This window comes from Nicotiana sylvestris, chromosome 11, assembly GCF_000393655.2.
Source record: "Nicotiana sylvestris chromosome 11, ASM39365v2, whole genome shotgun sequence".
In the NCBI taxonomy this organism is placed as follows: domain Eukaryota; kingdom Viridiplantae; phylum Streptophyta; class Magnoliopsida; order Solanales; family Solanaceae; genus Nicotiana; species Nicotiana sylvestris.
Window position 1 is genome coordinate 92,009,283 of NC_091067.1, and position 22,431 is coordinate 92,031,713.

A 22,431-nucleotide genomic window follows, 5' to 3' on the forward strand; every position below is an offset into this window, starting at 1 on the left:
ACTTTCGAACCAACAACCTTCGAACTCATAAATTTGGAACTTGTAAAATTTTCGAACCTGTAAACCGAAAGATCAAAAAATTAAAATTGAAAATATATATATAAAAAAATCGGGGGGGGGGGGGGGGGGGGTTGCTGTGCAGAAAAACTAAAAAATAGAAATTTGAAATTACAAAAAAAAAAATTGTGCGGGATGGGATGGGGGTGGTGGAGGGTGGATGGTGCAGAAAAACGAAAAAACAGAAATTTAAAAATTACAAAAAAAAAAAGTAACAAAAAAGGTTTTATTGGTAGGGTGGGATGGGGGCAGTGGGGATGGGTGGTGCAGAAAAACGAAAAAATAGAAATTTGAAATTACAAAAAAAAATACTAAAAAAATATTTTTTTTGCAGGGGTAGCAGGGTGGGTGGTGACGGGAAAAGAAACTAAAATTTAAAAAAAAGCCTTTTTGGAGAGGGGTGGGGTGGGGTTGGGTGGGGTGAATGTGGGGTGTAGGGTGGGTTGGTGAGGGTGAGGAATACAGTAGGAAGGTTGAGAAGGAGTTTTGGAAAACGTTTTCTCTTCTCTTGATAAAGAAAATATTTGCCTCCAATTGGAAGAAAATGAATTCATAAGGAAAATGTTTTCCAAAACATTTAAGTCAACCAAACATGGAAAAATTGGAAAATATTTTCCGGAAAATATTTTCCTTCATACCAAAAACACCCTAAGAGCCCATTTGGACATAAGAATTTTTTCACTTTTTTTCATAATTAGTGTTTGGCCATAAAATTTTCAATTTTTCACTTGAAGAAGAATTTTGAAATTTTTCAAAAATTTGAAAAACTTCAAAAGGCTGTTTTTCAAAATTTTCACTCGGATTACTCACAAAAATTCAAAAACAACCTAAAATTATATTCATGTCCAAACACAACTCTAATTTTCAAATATCATTTTCACTTGAATTTTCTTTTACTTTTTTTTGGAATTTTACAATTCTTATGTCGAAACGCCCACTAATATCCACCAACATTCTAATAACCTGATAGTGTAAATATTTTTATATTATTGGTATATAAAAACAATAAATTCATATAAAATGTATAATCTTTTAAGAACGGGAGCGTTTGTAATCTCTTTATTTATTTAGTCAAACTGAATCTTAATTAAAGAAGTGAACAATTAATTTGAAAACACATAGTAGTAGCATAGAACAAATACTAGATGTAATAAGTTGAGACGAAAGAGTACCTTTTATTCTTTCTTCTTCGATGTGTATGTATTCAGAAAAGGAAAGTTCTTTTTGTTCTTTCCCACTTCGGTCAGAGTATCCAAAAACGTTGGCTACAGTGTATCTATGGAAAAGTTAGTCAAAATGCATCCTCCAAAAGTACAAGAGAAATCAAAAAGTCTCTATTTTGGTTTTAATTATGTCCAGTCTGTGAAGTTTCACCCACTATTGGACAGAAGAGATGAAAATATTTATTCAAACCAAAACTAGGAAGAAATTTCACAAGTCGCGCTGTTGAAACGTACCAAACTTTATTTGGCTAGACTTAAAAAAATCAATATATTCTTCAGTTAGACTCATTTTAATAAAATGATAATACTTGGTAATGCTTAATGTGCGTAAAAATTTCAGAGGATCCTATTTTCGTTTCATGGCTATAGTCACCTTAATCTTATCCATTATTATTTACAATATATTAATCTCCTTGTTTTTTCATGATCACAAGTTAATTAAGATGTATTGAGTTTGAATGTCTTCCCTAGTTTAAAAGTAATGTTTTCTTGAAATAATAAATAGACATTGAACCTAACTCAACCTCAAAAGCTATCCTGCAAGGTGAAGATTACCCAAGACCATATAAGAAGACCAAAGACTTCAAATCCCACCGATGTGGGACAGCTCAACACGAAAAATAATCGAAGCATATCTGTGTTTCTTGTTTTATGTTTAGTTTTTTATACTTTTATATATTGAAGCTTTTTCGATGTGTTTTTTTTTTCGGCTTTAAACAATGAACTCTAGTTAAACTTGAAAGATTTGAAATGAATAACTGCCACTATAGCGTGAGAAGTTTTATTGTGTGTCTCACACAATTGACATTAATTGTGAGAGGCTCCTTTTTGTCTCACAAATTTGTGGACTCCAATCTTACACTTCTGGATCCACAAAAATCCGGGTCCACAAAACTGTGAGACAAAAAAGATTTCTTATACAAGTAGTGTAAGTTGTATGAGACACAAAATAAAAAAAATCGGCTATTATTGGGAAAGAAAATTCAACCAATCTTTCATGTCAAGTTGACTTTTGTCCTGTCAACTGCCAAAAGTAAAAAAGAAAAGTCAATTTTGCAAGTGAAAGATAAAAAGAGAAGTGAACAAAGGAAATAGGTCAAAAAGCAGAGAGCTCATGTGCATAAAATATGGACCATTGAGATCAACTATGAGAAGGAAGAGCAAGAGAGGGTAATAAAGTTCCTCTCAACTCTATCTTATTGACCATATTCAAGGTTAAAGTTGACGTTCTAGGCCGCATAAGTAAGGTTTCGTCCCCAATAAGAGACTATGCCAAGCGGGTTTTTATACTTGACTTGTACAAAATATGCAGTATATATATACTCGATTTACTTATAAGATAATTACACATAAATTTTTAGTAATTTGCACGTACATTATTTTTAATTTGATATCACACAGGGGCTTACAAAGTTAAAAATGATAACTTTAAGTTCACATTTTACACTACTGACATTAATTGTACAGCCACAAAAGTATCATGGTACGATTTAGAGGAGATGTTTAAATGAAAAAAAGTTATGTCCAATCAAACACGTAAAATGAAATTGGAAAGAATATCATATTACCAAAATGGCTGGATTAAAATCTTGATTTCAGATAAAGCAAACAAAATAGTACTATATGTTTGAAACGCACAGTAAGGACAGGGGCTAAGAGAAGAGTTACTTTGGGATTGGGAAAGGCAAAAGAGTGTTTAAGAAGGGAAGGGAATGATGAAAATTCCTGCATAAAGGTATGATGCAAAAACCTGTTAGGGTGAGTCAATAAGAGAGAGCAGTCAGAAAAAGGCTTTCAATAAATCCAAAAGCCATGTCCACTATTTATTACTCCTTGTCTTAGTTATTACTGCTGCTGCTATAGGTAGGCCCAGGTAATTGGGGGAAATAGTACGAGTATCCTACCTCCCCCACGCAACAATGGATAATCAAACACTGTTCTTGGCTAACTCACGTGATACTTCTATAGGGGTGTGAATAATTTTTGTCTCAATTCGATTTTTTTCACTTTAAGATTTAGGGATTTGATCTTTCCATATTAATATGAGTATCAGTTTTGTGTAATTTTGCATTGCTACTAGGCCATTTATTAATATAAGATTTAAAGGAATAGTTATGTTATGACATGCATTCCTCATCCTCCCTAGTCCCTAGCAAGGCTTTCTTGGGATTGTTGAGTAAGCTCGAGTAAATATGGAATTACAATGTTACTAGCATATCAGACTTTGGTAGAGATATAGCAAGATTGAACCCCCAAAGCTCGAATCAATGTGATATTATTACTATCACTCTATAGAGCCAATAGAACAAGTCATAGTTCTGACTGATTTTATGCTTCTCCATTATTATTGATGAGCAGATTGGTGGCTAAGGGAGTTAAATATGAACATGATCAAGTTTAATGCGTTTAAAGCCATATAATTCTCAGGTGAACAAATTTTCATCTCATTTGAGGTATGTGTATCTGGGTAATTCTTCGACCTGGATATATACCTTAGCCCTCTTTCTAATAGATAAGCAGGAAGAAAGGTTACTGCAGGTGCTTAGAGAATTCAAACGGGCATAGTTGATATCGAAAGCACAAATAATCAGACAACTTTCACAGACAACATAGCTGTATTATCAGTTTCATTTAAATCTCTTTTTCACATGTTTTATGAGAAACTGAAAGACAACGTTTAAAGGAGACGGGAAACAGGTCTTGGATTAGCATAGAAACAGCATCAAATTGGAAGAACATTATTGGACCAGTAAGATGTGCAAAGAGTGCGCTATAAAATTTTCACTCAACAGATGTCAGTTCTAAATGGAAAATGCCCACCAAGTTGCAGTGACAATGCTCTGGTGTTCTGGAAGCCTTGGTATTTTCTGCTTCCTGTCAAAACAGTCACCATATCGGAATTCAGCTGATGAAACATGAAGTCGAAACCAAAGAGAGTGACTTGAACAACTCGTTGCATAACAAACTTACATGTAGAAGCAGAAATGAAACAAAAGCAACTCAATAACCATGATAACCACCACAGACATTACCAAAAGAATGTGCAGAATTTTTTTTTAAGTTGCTATCTCCATGCTGCAAGTACTTAGAAAACACTGAAATCAACTAAGTAGTTAAATGCAAGAGCATGCAAAGGAGATGCCAACGTCAAATGTGCCCTTATTTACAATCTTTGAGCTGAGCTTAGCCCTCTTCCTATTCTAAACCCCTAGAATCATAAGGACTGATGGTTGAAGAAAAGATAAAAAAGTAATCAAGCCTGGGAGCCCGTACGCACCCAACTAAACGCTTCCTTGAATCATATCAACACCATTTCAGCATTTGATCTCAGCCAAACACTTCCTTGAACTATATAAACACAATTTCAGCCTTTGTTCTCGGACATTTGATGCACCCGCGCATTTTGCTCTTTCCATTACATAATCAGTTGGTTGTCTATATTATATTGAAGTCAGCAGCATCAACTTCTAGTCTTAAGAAAGCTGAGTACTTAGGAGGTTCCAAGTGTCAGCAAAGGTTGGCTAGGTCGGACATAAAGTTAATAATATCATATAGTGCCAAAAGAAGATTGGAGAAAGAGATGTTGGATGGCCGAAAATGAAGAATGGAACAGAAGAGTGCTCAAGGATCAACACTCAATCCTTAGCAGAGAAACCCACCTTAGCTAAAACATTGAACAAGTTAAATTCCCTAGTGAAGAGTAAACTAAATGAAGATGACGCTGTCCAATTGGCCGAACAGAAGATCGACATGAGAAGAAAAAGTAGGTGAAACAGAGGAAGGGGAAACCTGCTTTCCAAAGTAGTCAGTCACCATCTGTATCTTAAAAAGCGCGGGTGCGAGGCGAGGTATTTTACATGATACGAGGTGAGGCGAGGCATAAACCTCGAGGACCGGGCATAATCCCCATGGATCTTTAACTTTTTATATTCTATAAACTAATATATTAAAAAGGTATACTTACGTAGAAATTTCAAGAATATAAGATAAGTGAAAATGTATATTGAATTGTTTCATCTTAAAGCGCTAATCACATCAACAGTTGACTAAAAACTCAGAACTACTTCATTAAAAAAAAAAAACTAATCAGACTTCGAAAAAAATTGAGTAGAAAATTATAAGCAAACTTGAAACAGCCAAAAAAAAAGGTTGCAAAAAACGAAGTAGGAACCTACAATTAGAAGTGTTGAACTAGAGCAAGTGAGGGAGGATGATGAATTTTTACTTTGTAGTTTGCAAACGGATTATTTTCCCCATTAACGGGCAGAAGACAAAGAGAAAGAACAAATATAAGGGCTAACAATAAAAAACTTGACTTTTAAGTTTTTTAACTTTTTAAAATTAATAATAAGTTGATTTTTGTTTTTTTTTTTGTATTAAATTAAGGACTTAAAAGGGCAGCCCAGTGCGCTAAGTTCCCGCTATGCGCGGGGTCCGAGGAAGGGCCGAACCACAAAGATCTATTGTACACAGTCTTATCCTGCATTTCTACAAGAGGCTGTTTCCACGGCTCGAACTCGTGACCTCCTGGTCACATGGCAATAACTTTACCAATTTAGCAATTTTAAGTCTAATTTGAAAAGATTTTTTAAGTTTACGCCCCAAAGACAAAAACTCACCCAACGCCCAAGCGTACGCCCGAACAATGGGGCTTACGCCTCATGATACTTTCCCCCCCCCCCCCGCCCCTTAACCTCATATTGCCCCAGTGCATTTTTACTACGCCTTGTCCCAGGATTCACCCCGAGGCTCGCCCCCAAAAACGCATTTTAAAACACTGGTCACCATAACATCTAAAGCTATCAAGAGCAGTGTTTCAAAAGTGACAAGCGAAAAAGAGCTATAAGACTTTTGAAACTGTAAGTTTGAAGAAAGATTTGAAGCAAATGATTCTTCGAAATATAGTGCACAAATTACCGAAAGCAGAAAAATTACCTAACATATAGAAATTTAGTACTTATAATATCAAAATTGCAATTAGGATTTCCCTGTCAGTATCCAACATTATGACAATATGAATTCCAAACAAGCTCAAATTAAACATTGTTAAAATGTAATCTCAACAAACTGATGAAAAAGATAGCCTCAATTACAGATTTGTTTTCCAATTTTGAATTATTTGCTACAGATATCCATTTGCAATGTCATTCATATTTAGCTGCTTTAGTGAACGTTAATAATAATTAGCTTTGGTTGCAAAGACCATTTTATTATTGTCCTGACATTCATACTATATATGAAGCATTAGAGAATAGAAAAAGAAATAGAAAACAAACAAGCAGAGAAGGAGAAACGAATCATTGAGAGCAAGAGAGAAGAAATGTAAAGCAGAAGACAAGACCAACAAGAAGAATGAGTCATCTTGAAGAAGAAAAACACTAACAAAGAAGCAAATCAAGAAAAGCAAAGAATAGTAGAACAGTTTTTCGCGAACCGTAAGAAGAAAAAGATAAAAAGAACACCGAGCATATCTGGAGAGGAATTCAAGTACTTAAATGGCAAACGGCTCTATTCTATCCCCTTTTCCTCTTTTTTCGAATCTTTTAAAGTCAAATTCAAAGATGTGGCCGCTTCTGGCTCGCGCCTTTTTGTACCTAACAATTTGAAGCCCACGCTTCTCCAAAGTTGCTTCGCTTCATGCATGAGAAAGGGAAACTAGGACCCCTTGCTACATATTGCTCTGTCGCTTAAGGAGCATAAGCACCCTCTTGCTAGAGTCGGTTGTCTTTTTTTAACCACGATCACTTACCCACATTAGCACTCGTGCTTCTTCGAAGTTGCTTCACCCCTTATTTTTCATCACTTCATCACCCTAAACGACGAGCGATCCTCAAAATTCAAACAGTTTTCCCATACAATTAACCAATTAAAAAAGCTCAGTCGTAAAACTTACACCCAAGGTCAAATAATCACAACCCCACCGACTTAATCTCTATCCAAGCACCAAAATAATCCTCATGCCCACAAGCGAACTTATCCTTCCTTCTGACCCCACTCATCTTTTACGGACAAGTGAAATAATATTATAATAGTATACACCAATATGTGAGATAATAAAGAAGTTTATTAGAAGAATGCTTTATGCTACCAAAAAAATATAGCCAGTTATCTATACAAGGAATTTCTTGCTTACACCAAAAAATGGTAAGAAGTTTTTCACTTAGGGGTCATTTGGTTTAAACACCAAATTATGTAGGAATTAATAATGTATGGATTATAATGTAGGGATTAATAATGCATGAATTATAAGGTATGGATTAAAATATGTACCTTAGTTACCATTTTTAAAAAAAGTTGTTAGTACATGAGGGCTATTTTGGTCATATCAGTTATTAATCCATGTACGTTTTCTAATTCCACTTTCTATCCAGCATAAAGTAATACATCGAATCCTACATAACTTATGCAAGTATTACTTGTGTGGGAAACAAAAACACTCACCAAACAATGTATTGTACAATTCTGGATTATATGCAAGTTTTAAAAGGCAATCAGACACTGTATTACTAATGTAGCGTTTTGTGCAGGTATTATAAGAGTGTATACATGCAACCAAACGGGCTCTTAGTATCCAAGTCTAATGTCCTTAGAAAGTTCTCATATTCCTCTGTCTGTATTAGCCAAAAATTATATAACGGGATGGTCTTTCATATATTCCTTCTAGCATACAATTTGTTGATTTTCAAGGCTAATGTATCTACCCCGCTCTAGGGAGTTCCATCAGAAATGAAACATTTATTCTCCATCCTTTTTGAATATTTAGCGACCCTGGCCTCTCCATCTTTTTTTGATGAAGTAAGGTGTTGTATTGCTGGCATCAAGAAGATGCAGTTAGTACAAAAGAAGAGATGTTAGCTCCAGTACATCATGTGCTATTCTAATCGTAGGGAGCTAACCAAAAAAAAAGGGCCATCAGGCTAGGCTCATTGAGCCAATAAAGTCTAGAAAGGGGATAACATTATTTACAGAGGAGATATTACTCCAACTAAAAAGATACACCAGACATCTAGCTTTCAAAAAGTGTATGAGTTGAAATGCCATCAAAACATCTTCGATTCCTTTCTGTCCAAAGACACCAAAATATGCAACCTGGGACCATTTTCCAGATACTTTTAATGGCCTTGCTGACTTTCCAAAAGCTCCAGCTTTCAACTGCTTCCTTAATGTTCTGAGGTAGTGTCCAGCTGATACCAAAAATTGAGAAGAACATGTGCCAGAGATCAATAGCCACTGTGCAATGCAGAAATAGGTGATTGATTGATTCTGAGTTTAGCTTACACATGTGGCATCTATTAACAATCTGGAAGCTCCTCCTACAAAGATTGTCTTGTGTCAAAATAGCACCTTTAAGAGTCGTCCATGCAAAACAGCTGACCTTTGTAGGCATTTTGGTTTCCCAGATTAGCTTCCAAGGCCACATGTCAATAACTTCATTCAAAGCACAAAGTTTATTGTAGCCTGCCTTCACTGTATATGCCCCTTCCTTAGAAGTGCCCCATCGTAGATTATCCGTGTGTTGGATACTCACTGTACAATTTGCTAACCTTCCAAGTAGGTCAAGCACTTCTTTAATCTCCCAGTCTTGTATGTTTCTCCTGAAAAGGACCTCCCAAGTGTTGTTGGATCTATTTTGTGCGACTGTTGAGTTAGGATCAGTAGCTAGGTGGAATAGAATGGGGAAAGTTTCTTGAAGTATGAAGTTCCCTAGCCACTTATCCTTCCAAAATTTCACATGTGCTCCATTACCAACTTTGAAGGACACTTCTTGTTGGAAGACTTCCTTTAGGCTGTTGATGTGCTTCTAGGGCCCAACCCCATGAGGAGCTCTTGTGGTTCTGGTACTCCAATTATCCAGGTGACCATATTTGGCTTTTACTATTTCCTTCCATAAGCTTGTGCCTTCTTGCCCATATCTCCAATGCCACTTCATTAGCAAACTCTTGTTGTGTTTTGAAAGATCTCTAATGCCCAGACCACCTAGTGACCTTGGTTGAGTTACAGTTGCCCACTTCACCAAATGGAATTTGTGACCTTCACTATTACCTTCCCATAAAAAGGATCTTCTCAATTTGTCCAGCTGCTTTTAAACTTTACTTGGCATAGGGAATAGGGACATGATGTAGGTTGGTATGCTGTCCAAAACACTGTTGATCAGAGTCACCCTTCCACCCATTGAGAGATACTGCATCTGCCAAGTTGCTAACCTTTTCTCCACTTTCTCAATCACACCATTCCATACCTCCACTGACTTATGTTTTGCTCCCAAGGGCAGTCCGAGGTAGGTAGTAGGAAATGAGCCAATGTCACAACTCATTATACCAGCCAGCTCGTCTAAGTTAGACACCACATTGACAGGATATATCATGCTTTTCACCATGTTTATGTGTAGACCTGAAATAGATTCAAAAATGAGGAGGGTTAGATTGAGGTACTGCATCTGCAGTTTTTCAGCCCCACAGAAGATTAGTGTGTCATCTGCGTATAACAGATGGGAGATTGAGATTGAATTCCCTGAGTTGCTGCTTATCTTGAACCCTTGAATCCATTCTAATTGCCTTGCTTTATCAAGTATTTTGCTCAAACCTTCCATTGCTATGATGAAGAGAAAAGGCGAGAGAGGGTCTCCCTGCCTAATCCCTTTTTGAGGGGAGAAAAAACCAACTGGAGATCTGTTGATGAGGATTGAGTATTTGACAGTGGTTAGACTGAACTTGATCCACCTTATCCATCTTTCACCAAATCCCATTCCCCTTAGTGTTGACAGAAGATAGGACCAGTTGACTTGATCAAATGCCTTCTCTATGTCTAGTTTACATAGGATTCCAGGGACTCCACTTTTAAGTCTCTCATCCAGCAGCTCATTTGCAATAAGAGCTGCATCAGTATCTGTCTATCTTTTAGGAATGCATTCTGTTCCCTGAGATTAGCTTCCCCATCACTGTCTTCATTCTTTCTGCCAACAGTTTAGCTACTATCTTATACACACTTCCAATAAGGCTTATTGGTCTAAAGTCCTTGAGCTCTACTGCACCTTTTTTCTTCGGGACAAGTGCAATGAAGGAGGCATTGCTGGACTTTACCATATGACAGCTATGGTGGAAATGGTTGATTGCTGCCATAATGTCCGGCTTGATAAAGTACCAAGTTTTTTGGTAAAAAGCCATTGTGTAGCCATCAGGTCCTGGGGCTTTATCTGGTGCACAAGAATTGATGGATGCCATCACTTCTTCTTCTTCAAAGGCTCTTTCCAGCCACACTTCTTCCTCCATCGAGATCCTAGCTAAGTTTTCAAAGTTGACACTATGCCTCCATTGCTCACTTTCTGAATAGAGCCCCTGATAAAAGCTTAGGATTTCAGCTTTGATGGATTCTTGGTCCTCAATGATTTCCTCCCCTATCTTCAGTCTGTCAATGTAATTGTTCCTTCTGTGGGAGTTAGCCATTTTCTGAAAGAACTTAGTGTTCCTGTCACCTTCTTTAAGCCATAAACATTTTGATTTTTGTCTCCATGAGATGTCCTCAAGCCTTGCTATTTGATGTAATTCCACTCTTATCTGCATTAGTTTCTCCTTTTCAACTTGTGCTTGGGTCCTGCTCTCTGTTGTTTGCTCTAGCATTGCTAACTCCTCCAATAGTTTAGAATGGGGGCTGAGGAAATATGTCTCTCACAATAGTATCAGCATGCCAAACATCAAGTTGGAATAATATGATTTTTATTATTCAGTAATAGCCCTCTCTAAACTAACCAAAATATTTTGTTTGTTCACTTATTCCATCACACATGAAATCTCTCATTAATTTCTCAATTAGTTTAGCAACAATGGAACTGAATAGGGACAAAGACAGGAAGTATCTGAGAATGTTGGAGAGGGTTGCGTTTGTCATACTAACTTTCCTCCGGTAGACTGTAGACATAATTTTCCACATTTTCAATCGTCTGTTAAACTTTTGTCTAGCTCGTTGCCATAGCTAAGTCTCTTTATACTTACCACTTATTGGAAGGCCAAGATATATATAGGTACTTTAGCTACTTTACATCCTCCAATCAAAGCAAGTTCATATATAATAGGGACATTCTTAGCAGTTAGCTGCTCCGACATTTTCACGCTGATACAAAGTCTAAACACTTTCTAGACTCATAACATTGTAAAGGGGTTCAGAATTAAAGCTTTCACTAGCAAATAGCAGGTGTGATATAGAGATCTTCCCACCTTTGGCTTAATAGATTATAAATCCACTCCCCGCAAATGGCCTATTAAGTGACCTGCGGAGGGTTTACATAATAACAAAAGAAGCAACAATGATCGGGGATCCTCCTATGTGAGTTCATCTAAGACTCCCAGAAAATCCGGATGGGGAGCTGTTGGCACTAAACATGCCAGCTCAATAAATGACTCAACCGGTGCATCTCTTACACTACCATATCACATCTATGCTGTTCAAGTTTTGTAAATTTTTCAGACCTATTTTCACACTCAACTTTTGTACCGATAAGTAGGTGCATTTTCTCAACATCACAATCTCCAAATATAAATTAAAGGTTTTCTCTTTTCCCCTACCAATTTAGCTATCAACATATCCATGATTTCCTTCCTTTTCTTTTTTACCTCCTTACAAAATTATACATTCGAACAATATATCAAAAAAGAAGCTACAAGAGATTAACATCCAAACTCATTGCTAGATATTCAAAATCGCAAATCATTTTTTTAACCATCAGCCAGCAGACTACTATTCCTAGACAAAAAGTTATACTACTAATGTTCTCTAATCCTTTTCTTTTCCTTTTTTAATGAACTTACTGCACTCCTCTCTCAGTATAAATATCCACCTCCTCTCTACTCTAATATTTCTCTTTCCCAACATTAAACATCTTCCCTTTCTTTTTTTTTCTTCTCTTTTCTTTCTTTTTCTCTGAAAAGATTCTCATTTTCCAGAATCAGCAGACTGGTTCACACTCTAGCAACTCCAGCAACATGAAGAAAAGAGACGCGAAGCTGACTGTTAGCATATACTCAAGACCAGAACTCTGAAATGAACTTGAGAAGCACTATTTTCTCTGGCTAACTCTTTACTTTTTCAAGATCAATGAGACCTTCAGCGATCCATAGATATGCTTGAGCAGCGGGTAGATGCGTAAACAATGTCATTCTTCACTCTCTTACCTTTTACACCTAGATGGTGTACTGACGGAAAAATACCGAAGCTGTCTCCAACAGCTGCTAGTACTGCGCGAAACAACCTTCAGGTCCTTCTATGCCTTGAATAGCTATTATTTTTTTTCCAGATCATTTTCCACATTCGAGCCTGCTATAACCCCTCAGAAAAGAGGATGGCATTTTCCTTCTCTAGCAAATCTTAATCCAAAAAGCACCAAACAATGACTAAAGATGACTTAAACAAATAGAAAAAAGAGGACCTAGAAGGTGTCAGAAAGTTCCTTGTCCTTCTAAAAAAGATGTCAGAAAGTCAACAACACCGCACATGTTCAGCAAGACCCTCATTGCTTCAGATACCAGCAGCTATGGTGGTCTTCTGTGTTGCTCGTGGGGCTGCAGAAGACTGCTACCTAACTATATCAGTCAAAATATCTTTTAAATCTTCTTTTATAAGAGCCAAATATATTTAATGATCTTGTAAGGGAACACAACCTAACGGGAAGCAAGCTTACCATTAGTTGAACCTTTGAGGTTAGACTAGAGGTAATGTCTAACCATCATAAACAAGATCTTGGTAGCTTCGATTTTATTTTTCATAAAATTAAATAAAATAAATAAAAATAAATAAATAAATAAATAAAAGTTGCAAGGTAGATTAAATAATTGAAAATGTTAGACATCTAAATTATGTATATGGATAAAATTCGAAGAAACGATAATACATTATTCAGACGGCAAGATCCTTTACCACAAATGATTAAAAAAACAAACTAAGATGGCAAAAGCTCTACCTGGACAACGTTCAGATAAATTCCATTTGCATGCCTATTTTAAATAACATTGTGATGTTGAGGTTTGTGTTTACCCAAAAGAGAAAATTCGTGGGTTGAAAAGGAACTAGGCGAGAGATTTCCTGTTGTACGACTACCCTTAATAAACCAAGTTACCAAAAATCACTATCACATATTAGAACTTAAAGATCCTCATTTTATTTTGCTTTATTCAATCTTGTGCCAATGCATTAATTAATTGGCAACCAATTATATTTATTTGGTAAGCCAAAACGAACTTGACAAAGAGAATCTAGGTTTGACTAGAGTTGAGTAGCGCAATGTTAAAATCACTTAGCTCAACAGTTGAATTAGTTTTAAGATGGACAACCACTGCCTTATGCAACCATTGTTAGGGCTGGAAACTAATGCACCTTTGTTATTATTATTCTCATAGATATCCAAAGAGTGAAGAATTAATTAAGGAAGATAGGCTCATAACAACTCAAAAAGGATACTTATAAGTATAACTAGCACCCTAGGTTAGTAACTCAATTCATTATAGTAAGGTTAAGAGAATGCAATCAGTTGAATGAAGTATTGGGGGAAGCCATATTATTAGGCTTTAAAATCAAGTGAATTCCATAAGCTGTTGTTGTTTCCAGTTAATCCAATTAGGCAGTAGTCAATCAAACACATGTCTGCAAAAACCATACTTGTGTTAATTCTGGTAATTAACAAGTAATTAATTGCAATTCCATACTTGTATTTTATCTTTATTACTATCTCGCGAACTGTATAATTGCGTGCGTACTAGTCCAATGACACACAAGCATGACTATTATTGATGCCACATCTCCCAAAATCGGTTAAAGTTGCAACTGATTCTCATTTCTTATATAGATTGGCAACATACCATGTACTTGGAGACAATGTCGCCTAATGAAATTATACAATATGTACTTGGGGACAACAATGGTGCCTGAAAAATTTACAGAAATAAGATATAGACATGGAACCAATAACATTTTTTTTGGTAATAAACCAATAACATTTTGTACACTAATATTACTACCTATATCAATCATCAACAACTCCTTTATTTTTTCTTTATGATTATTTTTTCCTATGACATGTTGTCCGGGCTAACTTGTCCCTCGACTAATCTACGTGTTCCTCCTACCTCCCACCAACACATATACAGGGTAGCTCTGCCTGCCAAGTTCGTCAACAACTCCTTCGTTAATCTTCATTAGGTTGTCTTTAAATCTTTTACAAATTATACTTAAAGTAATTTCAAGTAAGTGATATAGGACAGCCAAGTCAGTCAATGTCTTACCACCTAAAGTCAAATAACAAGGAGCTACCCATCAATTTGACACTTTAAGTTATAACAGAAAACAATCAAGAAATCCGACAAATATTTTTTGGCAAAAATAGAAAATAAAACCCCCAATATTTTGGAGTCTAAAGTGAACAAGCCATAACATATCTTATTTTAAAAGTAAATGAAAAGGGCAGTATATTTTTGCTTCAAATAAAATTAGCAGTAGGTCAAATAAGCAAGCACTAACCGATTAGATAGATGATGGATTGACTAGGCATTGGCAGTCTTAGGGAAAAGGGGAATTGACTGCTGTCCTTTTTGCTGCTGACGGATCTTCTGCATTTGAAGCATCCGTTCCATGACAAGCTCATACTCGCACTTCTCGTACGAGTGACGTTCGTCCTCGCACTTCCAGGGCAAGTAAAACTCCGACTGCCGGCACTTGTTAAGAGGGATCAACAGATGGGCGCACTGGTCCCTGTATGATAATGGTACTTTCGCTTCCACCATCTCTGCTTGCGTCGCTATCATCTTCTTCGATGATCCTGGCACCTCCATTTTCTCCCGATTGAATTCCCTCCGATTCGCTTCTCTTTCTGTTCGCCACTTTGTTCTGTTAGCTCTGTCGGGTTTGGGCTGTTGAAATGTCTCGGATTTTCAGCGGGCAAATAGGGAGAAATTAAAAAATAGCCAGATTTACAAGTCCTCGTTCAAAAATAGTCACAATTTCAAAAGTAATTGAAATTTAGCCACTTTTTATGTAAAGATAAATCTAAACAAAAATATGGTTCAAAATCCGGAAATAATCCAGCATAATATACTGGAGTTCCAGCATAAGTATACTGGAACTCCAATATATTATAATGGAGTTCCTGTCACACCTCTTTTTTTCGCGCCCGCCCCGAAGGGTAAAATGCGCGAGGGAGTTTTTTCAATTTAAGTGACAATATTCGAAATGGGATTATTTATTTAATTCAGAGTCGCCACTTGGGAAATGTTTGGTTTTTGGTGTCCCAAGTCACCGGTTTATCTTGAATCCCAAATTGAGGAAATTTTTCGACTTTCCAAATGAAGTCTGCGAACCAGAAATTCTAAGTAAGGAATTCTGTTGACCCGAGGGAAGGTGTTAGGCACCCCCGAATCCCGTGATTCTAGCACGGTCGCTTAAATTGTTATAATGGCTAAATATCTGATTTTAATACATGTTATAACTGGTGTGCTTTTATTAAGTTTAAACCGCTTTTATTATTATTTTTCAATAGAATTGCAACGTTGTGAAAATGCATCTCGAACCACGTCACAATCAATGCACCCGTGGTTGTTAATACATTTCGACTCCGTTGAGATTTGAATTTGGGTCACATAAATGCGCACCCGAATTTAAAAATGTAATTTAATTAAGTCGCGCCTAAATAGTCTAACGCGTTATTATCTTTGGGGAAGGCAGTGAAATTCACTAAAGAGTCCATCCCAAATTCTAAGTATTTATTATGATCAATTATTGAGGGCCCCGCAATTTGCATTTTTATTTGGCGAGGCTCGTCTCATTATTTTTAAAAGGATAATCTTAGCATGACTACATTTTCTATTTTTTGTTTTCTAAAATAAATGAAGATAAGGTCCTACTTTATTTACATACTTTCGAGTTATTATGGTTAAGTTTCAAAAGTGAGTTGTTTAAGGAGTTTGCATGGCAACGCATAGAACATTCTACATACAGACAGTAAAAGAAAGAAAAGACTACATTAAATTACAACTTCAAATCTTTCTCATTTGTTTGCATTCATGCCTCGAGTGGCTTACAAGATGAACCAGTGTATCAGTTTGTGTACCTGGTATTTGGAAAAGCAAGGAAAGAAGATGAAGATCAGTAGAAGCAGCAGTAGTGTAAATACAAAGCAACAGCAGGTTCAGCAACAGCAACAGCATGTTCAGCAACAACAACAATTCGAACCAGATTCAATGCCCAGAAAACTTTGAAGAAAAACCGAACAACTCAACAGAACAAACCCAAAAGTTTGTAAACCAACTAAACAGCAACAAACCACATCACCACAAACATACTCCAAACCCACGTGTATTAAAACCCGAAACTAAACTCATTTCTCACTTTGTTTTTGTTTTCTCTTTTTAAACTCTATCACACTCTCTTCAGATTTTTAGAATGTATTCCTCTCTCTCTAAGTAAGTCTTTCAAGTTCAAGTCTAATAATCAAATCTTGTCCCCTTAAAATGTGTCCAATAATTCTATTTATAACAAGACTCTTGTCTTGAATCCCCAACCCCAAATATTCCCCCAATTGTATGTTTTGTCCCCACTACTTAATGTTTTCTTTATTTTAAACTCTTGTCCCCCATGCTTAGCATAAATAATTACATTATTCTTATCCCACTACATTATGTCTTGTCCCCCACTATATTAAACAATTATATCAACCCCAACCCATTACATCTTGTCCCTCATGCTTAACATAAATAATTACATTATTCTCTCCCACTACATTATGTCTTGTCCCCCATTATATTAAACAATTATATCAACCCCACCCCATTACATCTTGTCCCCCATGCTTAACTTAAATAATTGTTCAAATGTTCAATTCCAAAAATGCCCCTCCGACCTTACTGCAATTACCAATTTACCCCTGAACGTACTGCAATTTACCAAATTACCCCATCAGCTATAACCAATTCCCCTAATCAATCTCAACCAAAATACAGCAAATATGACCAATTTCTAAACAAATTCAACAACAAATCTCATGAACACAGATTGAATCATACAGCTTCAAATTAATGGGAATAAGTTAACCATATTGGGAACAAATCCTGGTTAACTTAGACAAAAAATGAATGAGCAAAGAGATAACAATATCAACAACAAAATACATGTTTCAAACTAAATCAACAAGTCAAAAACCAAAACATAAACTCACATTAAATCACTGGATTAAAAACGAACTTCAAACAAAGATGAACATGAATTAAATCTATTTTAAACAACAAACATGACGGATTCAAATGATTTAACCAACATTAACAATTTCTGGGAAAAAAAATACATAACAACACATGAAACAAACTGAAGAAATAATTAATTAAACTTTAATTTGAATCTAACGACATTAAACTAACAATTTCGCATGAACAAACTGAAAAATTAACAAAACAATGAACACGAACAAAACAAAATCAAACATTTACCGATTTTAGATTCGAGAATATAAAAAACAAAATACGGACAAAAGTGAAACTCAAACCCACTAACCGGATCGGAAACACGAACAACAACTGACCAACGACGAACTCGAACTGTGTATGGACTGTTTCGACAAACCCCGACCAAAGCTTGAATAAGCGAAATGGTGAGTCTCGTTTTTGGACTGGAGGCGCCGGAAAAAGTGAAGCAGTGCGATTTGGTTTTAAGTCCAGCTACTTGACAAAGCAGCAGCGTCGCAGCCCAAGCAGCTGCTGAACAGGCTAGAGCAGCAGCAACTTAGCGGAAAGGGCTTGGTTTTGGGAGTAGCAGCGACGACACAGTAGGGCGTTTGGTCGAAGACGATGACAACGAAGTGAAGCAGAAGCAGTCGAGGCAGCTGGAGGTAGCAGCAACGAGCTGGGATGGTTGTTGGCGGAGCTACTATTCGTATGGAGGAGATGAAACAACGGCCATGAGAGCTCGCACTCGAACTCGAAGAAAATGGTGAAGGGTTCGCCATTGTAGGAGCTTGGATGAGGCAGAAGATGGAGCAACGCAGCAGCCATGGGTCCGTTTGGACGTGAAGGAGAAGGTGGTGGAGGGTTGTTGGTGCTGCTGCCATGGACGTCGATATAAAAGCGCAAATTAACTCCCAATAACAATTAACACATAATTAAGTAATAATTAAGCATAAAATTGTACAATTGGACATTAAATGCTAAAAATGCAAGCAATGCACATTTTTTGTAATTTTCATTCTTGTAAAATAAGCTTAATTATTCCTAATTGTAGAATTAAATCCTACATGCAAATGCAACGTATTTTTTGTATATTTTTATTAATTTAACAAATAAACATGCACAGACAAATACAAATAATTATCCAAAAATGTCACAAAAATTCTCAAAATTGCACAGCAAGGAAAATCGTTTTATTTTGAATTTTTGGAAGTAATTCTTTCATAGAGCAAAAATCACGTGTTTACAGTTCCAGCATACGTATACTGGAGTTCCAATATATATACCAGTCCAGTATAATATGCTGGAAATTTATACACAGGTGCTCCAATCTCCAGTATATTATGCTGGAACTTTTTGCGTGTTGGAAGCCACTTTTTATGTAAAGATAAATCTGAACGAAAATATGGTTCAAAATCCGGAAATACTCCAGCATAATATACTGGAGTTCCAACATAAGTATACTGGAACTCCAATATATTATAATGGAGTTCCAGCATAACTATACTGGAACTCCAGCATATTATAATAGAGTTCCAGCATAAGTATACTGGAGTTCCAATATAATATACCGGTCCAGTATAATATGCTGGAAATTTATACACAGGTGCTCCAATCTCTAGTATATTATGCTGGAACTTTCCGCGTGTTGGAATTCATGATGGAAGTTCATACACAGGTGCACCGATCTCCAGTATATTATGCTGGACTGATGCCCTGTTGCAGCAAAATAGTGGCTATTTTTTAATGACTTTGCAAACGTTGGCTATTTTTGAATGACCAGTCCGAAAACTGACTAGCTCGTACTATTTTAACGGGCAGATATCATTTTTAGCCCATGGCCGAAATTATATATATATATATATATAGTCAAAATAATAATATTGACTATTACTTTTACTGCGACTATACACTGCCATTTTTCCATTTTCAGCGGAGGGCCTTCCAACAAGCCCTAAATATTGTTCTTTTTAGGCTAAACTACACAATTGAGCACTTTCTAAATATTATTTTAAGAAGATGATATCACTTCTTTATATTCCATAAATAGCATAACTATTTATAATACTTACCCGACTAAAATTATCTATCGTAACTTCTAAAAATAGTCTTCTTAAATTATTTATTATTTTAGAAATTCAAGACAAAATTAATTATTATTTTCTCCTTTTACCCTTATTAACTGAGGGTCTATCGGAAACAGTCTCTCTGCCCTTCCAGAGTATGGATACGACTGCATACATCTTACCCTCCCCATAGCTCACTTGTGAGAATTTACTAGGCATGTTGTTGTTGTTGTTATTGTTGTTGTTTCTCATTTTAGCCTTAGTAGAAAACATATTTTTGAAAATGGAGATGATATATAAATAGAATAAATATTCAATGAAGATGGATTATATCTTAAGACATAAATAAGGGTAAAATAGTCAAAAAATCATTCGAATTAATATTTCTTAAGGATCGTGTAAAAAAGAAATATGACAAATAATTTGAGATGGAGGGAGTATTAGCATATTGTAAACATTGTGAGCACAATTACTGAATAAACATGATGCATAAATCATAGGATTGGTTTTTATTTTCACACTCTCTCTCCTCTTATTTTCTAACTTTCACGGGAAAAAAGTTCTACCCATATCCAATGGCGGAGCCACATGCATTCAAGGGGTGTCAACCGACACCCCTTAGTCAGAAAATTACACTGTGTAGTTAGGTAATTTTTTTTAACATATATTTATATACTATGTATTGACACTCCTTGACTTCTTGGTGAGTTTATTTCCTTACATTTTGATTTCCTTTCATGAAAATCCTGGCTCCGCCAATGCCCATATCTTGTAAACATATCTTATACAATACATATAAATTGTTTATATTGTATATACCTACATACATACCATACATTTTTTCTCTAGAATATGCATGCAATGTCTCAAATTATATCTTTCATGTTATATGCCAGCAATTTTTTCCATATAAAATGCTTATATAAACAGAATGATATTTATATTATAACATTATCATACCACTTATATATTAAAATATTACTAATTAAATATGCAGTAGAGTTATTATTGATTTATACAAGGTATATTAATCAATTATGAGGTTACTAGGTTGTGGTGGCCCGTGCCAGGGCCCAACCATTTAAGAGTTGAAACTTTTATTCCTTATTAACTTAGGTTTGATATATGAGAAATAACAGATGATAAATATTAATGCATGTAAATGACTATCAAATAGGATAAAAATGACATTATATACCAACTGCGGATATTATTTACATACATATCGACACAGTATCCATTCTTGGATATTGTGTGGCTTGAATATGATGCATTCTTTACATCTAGAAAAGTACTATTCACACACACATATATATATATACACGACGCATTCACAAGGTTGTGATTAGTCTTCTTTGCAGTTTTTGACATAACAACACCTGTAGAAGCGTGGAGTTAATGATCAAATGTCAATTACCGTATAACATAATGGTACCAATATGATATTAGCAATACAAATACTGCTACCACAACACAGAACCCAGTAGCAATGACCTATAGTATACCATGATTCTCATTTCTCAGCCACATTAAGAAGAACCCAAACTCACACACTAAAAATTGTTAAACTGTGGTCAGCAGTACAAACACCAGCAATACAGCTACTTTAATCAGTAATCCAAACACCAAATTCAGTGGGAACCCACTGATCAACAATCAATACAGCCATAATCCCACTAACAAGAACCCCAATTCACAAAGTAAACCTTATTTTTAGTCATAGTAGTATGAAAATTAGAGTAACACAGAAGAAATTACCTTTAAGTCGAAAAGTACATTCAAATATGATTACAAAGATCTGAAATAAGAACAGTATATCAACCTTCATTTGATAGCATGTAGTGGAGATATGTTGCCTGTACAATGATACCATCATGATTAATATGACATAATTAGTACAAAGACAACAAATATGACTGAAACACTTCATTGAAACAACTGTATTTTCCTATCTTTAGTTCTTTGTTATGTCCCATTATGAGAAAAAAATATCAATGGTATTTCTGACAATCTTTGCAGTCTTTTCGTCTTTGACAAACACATTGGGACCTGTTTCATGACATATAAGAAAGTACGAAGAAAAGACAACAGAAAAATGCCATCTGATGAGAGAAGTATACAAGTAGTAGTGTTGCTAAGTCATGTATTTGAACTATTCAAGAGAAAATAATTATTGAATAACAGATTTCAAGGAACAACCTCTTCCATTTTATCATGCTGATTGTATAATTTGAGTCCAAAGTAGTTGAAAGGTATAAATAGAATACAAAATACTTCATACGCTTGTTTCTACTACTACCTGCATCTAGATGTCATAAGCTTAGCTGATAGTTCAGAAAATATAACCATGCAAGTGCTAATTGCAAAGGCAAAATTAGAATTTAAAGAAAAGGTTACTCAATCCAACAATTAGGGACATGTAATTCAGAAAGAAAGAAATCAATAAATATGGGTGAAAATGTAACGCACAGATCAATATGCAAGAGCCAACCCAACAATGGAGATGAAATCAATTACAATTGTACATGTCTCACATTGTATCTAGTAAAAGAAAGACATAAAAGAATGACCTTGGATAATATTTTATCATTCTTTCGACATAGACCACTATGAACTGGTGCGAACTTCATATGTCAACATAATGAAGGATACATATTTTAGTAGAATGTCTTCAGTGAAAGTTCAAAATTTTCTTCAATATTTTCTCAAAATAAATGTGTGGGAGGAGGGGGGGGGGGGTATGGATTATGTGGAAAGCTAGGAGAAAGGAAGTAGGTATAGTAGCGTATATGAGAAAAAAGACATGTAGATGCAATTTAAAGTTAACTTAAATAAATGAGAATCCATTGCAACTTAATTTAACAACAAATCCACTTCATCTAATCCAAGAAA

General features: G+C 35.6%; 1 protein-coding gene across 1 annotated transcript; it reads right to left on the reverse strand.

Annotated features, from left to right (window-relative positions):
* Nucleotides 1–3,876: 3,876 nt before the first annotated feature.
* LOC104232502 (NADH dehydrogenase [ubiquinone] 1 beta subcomplex subunit 7-like) lies at nt 3,877–15,189 on the reverse strand. The gene is made up of 2 exons (XM_009785727.1): nt 14,784–15,189; nt 3,877–4,154 (listed from the first exon to the last, which is right to left on the reverse strand). The coding sequence occupies exon 1, from the start codon at nt 15,092–15,094 to the stop codon at nt 14,807–14,809; it is 288 nt and encodes a 95-aa protein (XP_009784029.1). The 5' UTR covers nt 15,095–15,189; the 3' UTR covers nt 3,877–4,154; nt 14,784–14,806.
* Nucleotides 15,190–22,431: the final 7,242 nt, after the last annotated feature.

Bases quoted from the DNA above. Each gene is read 5' to 3' on its own strand.
- LOC104232502 (XM_009785727.1), bottom strand. From the start codon at position 15,094: ATGGAGGTGCCAGGATCATCGAAGAAGATGATAGCGACGCAAGCAGAG.